At 53.8% G+C, this 10,969-nt stretch overlaps 1 protein-coding gene across 2 annotated transcripts; it reads right to left on the minus strand.

Annotated features, from left to right (window-relative positions):
• Nucleotides 1–4,490: 4,490 nt before the first annotated feature.
• Nucleotides 4,491–10,769, minus strand: LOC144937185 (uncharacterized). Of its 2 annotated transcripts, XM_078864508.1 has the most exons (3): nucleotides 10,643–10,769; nucleotides 9,129–9,304; nucleotides 4,491–6,984 (listed from the first exon to the last, which is right to left on the minus strand). In XM_078864508.1, exon 3 carries the CDS (start codon nucleotides 6,967–6,969, stop codon nucleotides 5,620–5,622), a length of 1,350 nt encoding a protein of 449 aa, XP_078720634.1. In that variant the 5' UTR covers nucleotides 6,970–6,984; nucleotides 9,129–9,304; nucleotides 10,643–10,769; the 3' UTR covers nucleotides 4,491–5,619. The 2 variants fall into 2 exon arrangements, with proteins under 2 accessions (XP_078720634.1, XP_078720633.1); XM_078864507.1 differs by lacking the exon at nucleotides 10,643–10,769 and having other exon boundaries at nucleotides 9,129–9,725.
• Between the last annotated feature and the right edge of the window lie 200 nt (nucleotides 10,770–10,969).

Below are 10,969 nucleotides of genomic sequence, written 5' to 3' on the forward strand. Positions count from 1 at the left end.
CGCACCGCACTTGCAATCCAGAGGTCACCGGTTCGACCACCCGGCGCGGCAGCTGAAACAATGGAACATTTTGTCTTGATTTGAAGCTTTCGTGACTGCAGGGATCCATACTCTTTGGTTCTTTCGGTAAAGTCACGTAGGTATATGTATTTTATTTTATACCCACGTGACATTACCGAAAGAACCAAAGAGAATGGGACATTTGGTTTTAATCCCCCCGCTTCCGTCCTCCCAGCAGTCTCGAATTGGTACTCGGCAGTCGATCGGCTGGTCTGGTGCGGTGGTGCAGAGTGTGGGTACTGCCACCTCTTCCAAGATCCCTGGAAGAGTCGGAGCAACGGCACCGTCTAGCGGAGGCCCTTCCACCAGCAGTGGCGTAAGCGAGCAATTGCAGGGCCGCGCCTTTACTCTGTAACCCCACCGTTGGCATGAGAGCACATGCAGAAGTGTTTCTTTGACTGCAGCCGGATGGCGGTGCGGGCAGTTTTTTTTGTAACGTGATTTCATGCACGCTCAGATTTTAAAATGCTGACAACTGCACCCCCCCCTCCCTCCCGCCAACTCAATTTCAGCTTGACTTGTCTGGCGAGTTAAGCTCACCACCACGGCGTCACATCTGCATCTGTTACGGAAGCAACTGGCGGATGAGAAAGAGGATGAGAAACGGCACGAGGAAGAGCGTGGAAAGGGAATACATACACGACGCTCCAGGAAAAATTATGAGAAGTGAAACCTCAGCGCCCGCGTGAAATCAAGCAACGGGGAAACCACGCCAGAGATCCCACAAGAAGCGTGGAGTTCGCCTACACCTCCCGTGTACGTCCCACTGGACATGCGTGGGAAAAAAAAAAGCTTCATAGCTCATCGGATTTTTCCAGTCTAAATAACGTTTCGGATGTTTGTGTATCGTCCTAGATTGTTTGAAACTCATCCCAGCAGTGGATTATCCGTGACTGATGTTGATGATGACTTTCACGCATTGATGAGTTCCTTTTCGCGCAGGGTAATAGGGCAATGGATGGAGACATCGTTGGAATAACAAAGCATGCCTTCACATTACAAGACGCACTTTTCTCCCTGAAAGTCAAACAAAAGTTGAGGGTGCGTCTTATAATCCGGTGTGAGAGACCAGCAGCTTTGTATAACTTTATTTGTTGAACTTTAATCACAGTGGGCACGAGATTGGGGTGCGCCGTACTCTCCCGAACGCCTTTTTAATCCGCACAATCTGGGTGATTAGACTCGTGGCGTATTTTCTTTCCAGCCAGGACAACAGGGCGACTGGAAAATGTCGAGAGGCAAGCGCTCTGTTGCGCGAAGGTCGGCGTCAAATATAAATACGCGACTGTGGGGTAAAAATAGCGTGGCGGTAAGGCCATCGTGCTTGCAGGGAGCACACGTACTGTACGTGTCCTCACTACACCGATGGATACAAGCATTCCTGTGCTGTGTTGGTCAATGGGGAATTTTAACAATGCTTCACCACTGGAGTTGGTGGAGGGAGGATAAGGCAGTACCGGCTCTGATACATTGAAGATAAAACTCTTTCAAAAAAGGAGTCAACAGACTCAGACGAGTTTACACGCCCAACGCCCATGTGAATGTTATTCACAGCAATTATTGACTGGAGACATAAATCCATGATGGGCATGAAGGAAGGGATGGGGCAGAACCCGTCTCTGTACCCTGCAGGGCGATGCCGAGCGGGAAAGGCTGTCAGTGGCTATGCCTCGCCACTGTTCAACGACGAAGTCACAGTTCATTACCGCCTGCATCATAAAACACGACGTTATAAACAGACTCAGAAGACCACTGCAACCGACTAAAAGAGACGCCGTGTTTTTTGTTCTGAAGTGTTTGCCCAAAGGGCACACGCACGGTTAATTGATTTGTTTGGATTAAATATTGGAGGGTGGGGGGGGGCTGAAATTAGGACTCCTCGAATGAAAACAAGGAAGCGTCTGTCTTGACGACAGTGTCTCTCTGCTCAGACCGTCAGGACGTTCGTGCAAATTCCACATTCCTATGGCGCACACAACAACCGCCATTCGCCACTAAGTGGTAGTGACGTCACCACGGCGCCTGTTCCAGGCTAGGTGCACCTTGAGGCCACGTGAAGTGTCGAACGCTCGCTGGCACGAGGTCACGGGGCAAACCCAGCAGGTGCCACGGGTCGACTGACTGAGATGACTGCTGGCCGATGCACCTCCTGTGCCCCCTACTGTGCCAACTTGCTGTGTTTTAGCCGCCCGGCGCTCCGCTCGTTGTTGTGAGCGTCGCTCCTCTGCCCTCCGTTGTTGCTGGAGGGCGACTGCCTCCAACTGCCCAGTAGCAGCGTCCTTCACGAGCCTCCTGCACAGAGGCCGATCTTGACACCGCTGGTACCGGTCATCGGCAAGTCCACTCAGCTCCACATCCTCTTGTACCACATCACTCCATCTTTTCTCGAGCCCGTTTAGCCCCCTCTATCCGGCCGAACACGCACACCAAGAGACACTCACTGCTGCCGACTTCCCACAAAGTTGCGTTCATTTTAGTGACCCCAGGGACATGATGGGCTGAGTTCTGTCGTAAAGTTACAGCTGCAATGTTTTGTGAAGGTCACTGTGTTTGGCATGCGATGACAAGTATTGCAAATTTAAAACGCGTTGCTCACTCCCTTAAACAGGAACATGCGACGGGCAGTTACCAAAACAGTGGTCATCTTCGCGAGCGCTTCTTGCAAAATGATTTAAAATAACAGAGGCGTACAACTGTACGTTTAACACGGAGGCTTTCGCGACAATATTATTAATAATAACGGTTTTTTGGTTAGATCGCGTAAGTGTAAATGTTGTGTCGTAACCCTCCACCACCCGACACAGCCAATAAGGTTTGTCACGTAAACATAACGTTGCAATTAGTGACTACTTCAGCCCACCGGTGTGTTGGAGAGTAAATCCACAAGATTTACAATTTGAGGAGTACGACGTTTCGCTGGTAATTACATCCAGAGGCATCGGGCGATTTGCCAGAATAAAAAAAAAACCTTTATTAAGAATTGTACGTTACTCGACGAACATTACCGGACATTGAAGGCAAGTTTTCAGAGTCTGCTTCGTGACGCAGGGCGTTTGTAGGGCTTAGAGGAATGTGTCTCTTAGCTCACCGTTGTTTAGCCTTGAGTGGAGGTGAGGGGCCGCCCCATCGTTCTTCCAGACGTCACGGCCACTGTGCTGAGCCACTCATGGTGGGGACACCTTTGACCAGTGCCCTCTCAAAATCCGATATTTGGTAATTCCACCAAATACCATACTTTGACTCCCACAAAGGTCACATTTGAAGTTTAAAAGCGCTGTCCACCAAACTGCAGGACGTTCCCCCTGCACTGTCGCAATCACTCACGGTGACAATACGAAACAAATACCGCCCCCTTCACACAAAGAAACGTCGCAAACGGGATGTTGCTGGATCAATGTCGTCTAAATCTACCGGAGCACAGGGCCCAGTGTCTTGGCTCCCACCTCCTCACTCCGACCCCGGAGCCACTGGATGTCGGTGCGAGCCCCCCGGGCTCTCCTCCCATCAGCTTCCCACTCCCGCCCACCTCTCACTGTCGTCTAATGGGAGCTGCAATTCCTCTCTCTCTACCCCTCCCTCCGCTTCCCTCCTCCTCCTGCTGCTGCAGTGGCGTCAGCGCCGAGTGATGGCGCCGAGTGATTGCTGGACTCTGGGGAGGGTGAATTTGGGTCGTGGGCTCAAGCGCCGTGGCTTGTGAACGCAGTTTTGTACGAGGCAGTGTTCAAATATCGCGCTCGCCTGCGGTCGCCATATGGATAGACCGAGCCGTGCCATGGGAATGTGGAATATGCGCAATTGGCTGTTCTGTTCTATTTGTGCATGTAGCTGTGTGTTCGGGAGGTCAATGGCAATGCCGATGTTTGCTAGCCACGAGAGGGCTTCAGGAGGGAGAGTTTGTGTAGTCTTGCTATTCCTCCTCCGTTGAAGGATTGCAGACTACATTGGTTTATGATTTGGTCCATAGTTTGTGTTGCATAACCACAGTGGCGGTGTGGTTTGTGTCTTTAATTTCCCATTTATGAAGATGTTCGCATCGGCCTGTTGATGTTCTCAGAATCATAAACTTTATTTAGAGTGGAGCCATCTAATGAGCTTTGAAGCTCGTTTTCACACATGTTCAAAATGTTCTGATGCGGTTGATGGGTTATACCACCAGTGTCTTCCAGGAATGTCACAGCCAGGTGCGATGATGTTTGGGTGTCGAGTGAGCTGTTTATTCTGGATGTCTGCGTTGTTCCGCTCTGTTCGCCAGCGTCCTTCCTGCTCTGGGCGAGATTCAAGGACGGTGACAGCAGCAGAGCGATCCCAGAAGGGGGTGGATCGGTACTTGGCTCAATACGGCCGATGGGGATGGGTGATGCCCCACACGCGTTTGACAGTCGAGGCGTGTTGACCTGTGCACGTGACATAAACAGCAGTGTACCGTTCGTTCTCGTGTTTATTGAAACATTTCACCTGGAAAATCCCTTGAGATAGAAAATCTCGTTCACCGGCGAGTCCAAGGCATCAAGTGACGCACACATAGCAAAAACGTAATGGCAAGTATAAAACATTTTTAAATCTAGACCCTAAACAGGGGATCAGACAATGCCAAACACATTCATGACAAAGTTAAAATCAGCATACACTTTCAATGCAATTGTTTCATATTATTTAAGTGCAGTGCTGTATTTAAAAGATAACGCCCTACTGTGGTTAAGGAGAGTGACAAACCTCAAACTAAAAAAGTAATGCAGCTAGGCAAGCAGCCTGTCCATGGCCTCAACCAGTCCAGTGTTCTCACGGTCAGCGCCCAGCCAGTAGCCAGGGCCGTCCATAGTGGGGGATGCGGGGACCGGGTCAACTCACACCCCCGACGCCTTCAAACCAAACCTAAAGTATGACTTCTGGCACCGTGCCTTCGAAGCGCGCCCCCCCCCCCCCCCAGATCGCGGGGCCCGGGGCAGTCGCCCCGATTCGCCATGCCCTAGGGATCACTCTACGCACAGCACCCGGCACCCAGAGCAGTGCCTGTTTTATCGTCGTCCATTGGCTCTCTGTGCGTGGGAAGGGAACCAACTTAGGGATGCGACCTTCCCCACGAACCTCGCCCAGTCAAGCTTGAGTCATTCTGCAATTATTATCATCGGCCATGATCTATCCACTGCTGGATGAAGGCCTCCCCGAGTCGTCACCATCACGGTCCTGTGGTGGCGTGCCACTCCAAATGCGATGATCGTGGTCTCTTCTCAGACGACAGTTCTCACCCGGTTCAACAAAACAAACTCGGACTCGTGGAAAGGAAAAAAAAATAAACGTGCTCCGTATACACCAGAGCGCATCCCAATCGTGCATGCAATATGACTTGCAAAGAAAGAAGCCAAGCACGTGTGTGTGTGAGTGTGTGTGTAGCCATCGCCGGGCATGGAATCGATGGACGGTGAGAGGGCCATATTCTTAGGTTTTTTCGGTAAAGTCACGTAGGTAAAAAATTTTAATTAATAAAAGGTGAGAAGGCCGTCGAGCCTACGCGCCTATACAATGCGGCCGAGCAGGAGATGCGGGGCGCAAGTTTCAATTTTAGAATCGCAAAGTCGTCCTTCGGGCGTTGGCTTCCGGGTAGATGTCACTCAGCTTATTCTTGGAAACCATCACTTTGTTCCTGCGGATTAAACAGCGTTCGAGGGGCATCTTGTGATGGACGCGCGCCACGTGCTCAACGTACTCGCAGAAGCACATGCCCTCCTCCACGTGGCTGACGGCGGCTCCTCCCGCATCCTTCGGCGCGAAGCCCTTGTTCACCGCGGTCGCGACGTAGGCGCACGAGAAGAGGCGCAGGGCTTTGACGAACAGCTCCTCGGTTTCCGCGGGCGTGAGCGTCAGGCACGCGTTCAGCATGTTGCAGACGAGCACGCGGCACTGCTCCACGCACATGTACACGAAGAGCAGTTCCCCCCTGGGCCCGCATCCCGCCATGATGCTGCTCGTGATGAACACGCGGTTGGCCTCCCCGACCCGCTCGTGCAGCCGCGCCTGCTGCCTGCGGTACTCGTGCCGGGGCCACGTCCACACGTACCACAGCATCCCGAGCAGCAGCGCCAGCAACAGCACCAAGCCGCTGATTGACACGGGGAAGATTATACGGTTTTCGGAAAATCGAATAATGACGACTGTAAAAGCAACGATTACCGCGAACATCAATAATTGCAACAGTCTTTTGCATTTTTCTCGTTTTTCATGTTCACTGAAGACGCTCGCCGTCTTTGGCATTTTGTTGATGATGAGCATGGCCTTCATGAAGTCCTGCAGGCTGACGATCCACCCGAACGTCGGCGGGATCATGTACTCGTTGAAGGTGCCGACTTTCCAGGGCTCCAGGTGCCGCTCTCGCGGTCTCATCACCAGGAGCAGCATCCCATTGTGCAACATGCGGGAAGGCGACGGGAGGGTTGCGGACATCTCGATGAGGCTGTTGGGCGTGCGCAGCACGGTGTCCAGCTTGACCAAGAAGTTCGGGTCGGCGGCGTCCAGGCAGGTGAGGTGCTTGAGCTGGAAGGGCATGTCGACTGGCCCCATGAGAATTGGCACGATCGCTTTGCCGATATTCGTGTTGCCCAGGATGCTCATGTGCGTCTCCCACGTGCACCATCGGCTGCTCAAGTAGTCGGCGCTCAAGACCAGCAAGATCTTGTGGCTCCTGTGGATGGCGTCCACCATGTTGTCCACGATGGGCTTCCCGGCGAGGAAGTCTCGCTCGTGATGACACACGCTGAACCCACGCTCGGGGCTCTCCAGCTTGGAGATGAGCCCCTGAGCCCAGTCGCTGTCGGCGTCGCAGTAGCTGAGGAAGCAGCTGAATATCCCCGGAGGCTGGACATCGCACAGGCTGTCTGTGTCTTCCTCCAACTGCAGCAGTCGAGCGTCGGCCATGGTTAAGATACCAATCTGCCGGGCAACAAATATAGACAATGACACACACACGGCGCGCCTGAAATGTGAGCGTAGTGGTAATTGCGTTTGATTCCCGGTCCCACAGCCGACATTGTTGGCAAGTAATATGTGAACCGGTCCTGGGCACAATCGTCACAGACCCGCACTGAGCAGCGTGGAGAGGTATGGTCATCCAGCAGCGGATCGACAAAAGGCTGTCTCTGGCATTACACTTCACCTGTACGTGAAATGGGAGCGCCTATTAATATGCTGTGCACATACCACGTCTGAGACCACAGGGTGGATAGGGGGCATGGCCGTACGGCGAGGAACACTTCGTGCCACTTCCAAGTGAAGAGGCAGTCATAGAGCAGCCGAAATTGAAAACCTTTTGAGTTTGGAATTGAACAGGGACAGCGCGGGAGGCAAGGAGCCGCCAGGGCAGACAGCTGGGGACAGGGAGGTTCCGACCGTGCGAGCCACAGCAGCGCAGGAGCGACGACCTCCCGCGGAGCGCAGCTGGTGGCAGCAGTGGGGCGCACGAGGAGCAGCAGAGCGAGATGGGGTATCGAGGATGTTCATCTTCTTGGTTCTTTCGGTAAAGTCACGTAGAATGGAAATAATAAAATAATAAAAATAAAACACAATATAATAATATTCACGACGTTCCGGCCACAACGCAAGCAGCCGTCCTCGTCGTTGTGGCCCTAAACGTCGTGAGAATAATTTAATGTTTTATTTTTATTATTTTATTATTTCCATTCTACGTGACTTTACCGAAAGAACCAAGAAGATGAATCCCTGCAGTCACGAAAGCTTTGAATCGAAATCGAGGATGTTGTTACGACGTCGTTCCCATTGCTCCGTGCCAAAGGAGGCATCAGCGAGATGCGTTTCCACGTCGCCACCCACGCCTGCTGCTGCTGCAGCTGCTGCTGCTGCAGCTGCTGCTGCTGCTGCTGCTGCAGCTGCTGCTGCTGCAGCTGCTGCTGCTGCTGCTGCAGCTGCTGCTGCTGCTGCTGCAGCTGCTGCGCTCACAGAAACTTCCACGTGGCCCCATCCCCATTATCTGCAAGCTGCCAGCGCGGAGCCGTGGCCACGTGCCGCCACCAGCAGCTTCAGGAGCCGCGCGTCGACTCCGTGTCTCGAGCGGAGTCGGCGCAGGAGAAGTCACAACCACCACTACCACCACAACAACAACCACAACAACCCACCACCACAGTCGCAATAGCAACAATCAACCACAACAACAACAACCACAGCAACAACTACAGCAACAACCACCACTACCACCACCACAACAACCACAACAACCCACCACCACAGTCGCAATAACAACAATCAACCACAACAACAACCACAGCATCAACTACAGCAACAACCACCACCACCACAACAACCACAACAACCCAACCTCAACAGTCACAATAACAAAAATCAAACACAACAACAACCACAGCAACAACAACAACCACAGCAACAACAACAACCACAGCAACAACTACAGCAACAACCACCACAACCACCACAACTACAACCACAACAACCACCACAACCATAATAACAACAAAAACAAACCATAATAATAACAACCACGATAACAACAATCACAACCACCACCACAACAACAACAACCACAATAACCACGATAATAACCACAACAAAAACCACCACAACCACCACAACAACAACCACAACAACAACCACAACAACCACCACAACAACCACCACAATAACAACCACCACAACAAACACAACCACCACAATAACAACTACAACAACAAACACAACAACAACAACAACCTGCCGGGTGTTGCGCCGTTCCAATCTGGCGCCAGCTCTAAAAAAGCGTGAACTGCACTCTGGTTCGGTGTTCATTGAATAATTGTCCATTGCACCATGGCGTGTGCATTTAAATCGAAGTTTCGCTTCGCATTACAAACGTGACATTTTTTTTTTAAGATGCAAACGAAGAGGAACTTTGCAAGGCTCTATCACGAGAATAACAGTGAATGCCAATTGACACGTGAATGACGCGCACGGCAGCAAGCGCACATTGTCACTCTTAGTCTGTATGTCCCGCACTGTGTACGGCACAAGCCAAGTGATGCCGCTGCTGCTGCTGCCGCACGCGCCGTGAACACGAGCGGCTCACTCACCTCTCCGTGGCGTCAGGGGACTCTGTGGAACTCCCAGCGACAGCTCCGTGTCACCAGCAACAGAAGCAGCAGCAGCCACCAGCGCCGGTGAACAGGCGCTTAGTGTCGGCTTGCTGCCAGTGCGACTTGAGAGAGCGAGGGCGTGACAATTCTTGGCACGGCCACCTCGTGATTTGCTGCAGCCAGCGGACAAAGTAGCCGCAAACTAGCAGCGGTCAGTGACGTCTACGGGAATTTCCCAGAAAGTAGTCATCGCAGTAGAGCCGGGGGGGGGGGTTTGATGACGGGCAGGCCCCACTGTTGATCCAGAAACTCTGTGAGCGTCCTTCCCGGCAATGCAAACACCGTGCACAGATCTGTACAAACACCACCCAGTGGCCGTCTAGCGCTCTGCTGGCATTCAGCATCGAGGCACACATGCCCCCGAATGCCCCGCCCCTCACTGTCACAGTCACCTAGTTATTTGATGAGTCGAGCTTCGACTCGTGCTCTGTTCCCGTGCCCGCGGCGTTTTGGCATCACGCGACTCGGAGGAGGCGGCGCTCGAAATGAGCGCCGCGGTTCCGCGCCGCGCCCGTGCGCTCCGACTCCTCGCGATGCCCCCCCCCCAACCCATCGCCCCCCCCCCCCACACAGCCCCCCCCCCCCAGGTTGTGCTCTTGTTGCGCAACCCAAGTCCTCATCGTCGTCTGTTTCCCCGGTGCGCTTCGGCGAGCGCCGCTCTTGTGCCACTCGTTCGCAACGAGGAAGGAGGTAGCGACGTGAACGACCGAGAGAGGGCGGGGGGGGGGGACGAGCCCTCGTTACCGTGACTCGCGGCGCAGCGCGGTGTCGGCATGCCCTTCGCATGCGCGCGCGCGGCCTGCTGCATCATCATCATCGTCGTCGTCATCGTCGTCCGTTATCTCTCGATCCACTGTTGGATAACAGCGGTGGCGTGACAATCCACCGCGCGTCCTGGCGCACCAGCTGATTTCATGGCTCCAACTCTGCCGTCGGAAGTCCCCTCCATCGCTACTCCTCGCCACCGACCGTGCCGCCTTCTCTTCCCTCGCGGCTCTTGCGACGCTAAACGACTCGTCCCGCTAACACGCACACGAGCCGCGATCCCCTCCGCTCCATCTCGGCGGGCGGTTTGCGCTCCCTCCTTTGGCTGCCACTCCGCCGTCAGCCTCCACCACCAACGAGAGTCATCGCTTCGCGTGACATTTCCTGCCCAAGGCCCGATCACCTTTCTTCCCAGTTCGCGACACGTGTCTATTTTGTTATCCCCACCCTCCCACCCAGCACCTCCAATTAGCTACGTGCGGTGCGAAAGAAGTTCAAGGTCAACACACGCACATAGACTTCTTCGCCGCGTGCGTCTCGACGTCCGTCTCTCGCTGCAAGCGTGCGCGACTCTCCACGCTCCGCTCGTAACTCTCGTAGCTGTATGTCCCGCACTGTGTACGGCACAAGCCAAGTGATGCCGCTGCTGCTGCCGCACGCGCCGTGAACACGAGCGGCTCACTCACCTCTCCGTGGCGTCAGGGGACTCTGTGGAACTCCCAGCGACAGCTCCGTGTCACCAGCAAGCAGCAGCAGCAGCCACCAGCGCCGGTGAACAGGCGCTTAGTGTCGGCTTGCTGCCAGTGCGACTTGAGAGAGAGAGGGCGTGACAATTCTTGGCACGGCACCTCGTGATTTGCTGCAGCCAGCGGACAAAGTAGCCGCAAACTAGCAGCGGTCAGTGACGTCTACGGGAATTTCCCAGAAAGTAGTCATCGCAGTAGAGCCGGGGGGGGGGTTTGATGACGGGCAGGCCCCACTGTTGATCCAGAAACTCTGTGAGCGTCCTTCCC

This window comes from Lampetra fluviatilis, chromosome 18, assembly GCF_964198595.1.
Source record: "Lampetra fluviatilis chromosome 18, kcLamFluv1.1, whole genome shotgun sequence".
Classification (NCBI taxonomy): Eukaryota; Metazoa; Chordata; class Hyperoartia; order Petromyzontiformes; family Petromyzontidae; genus Lampetra; species Lampetra fluviatilis.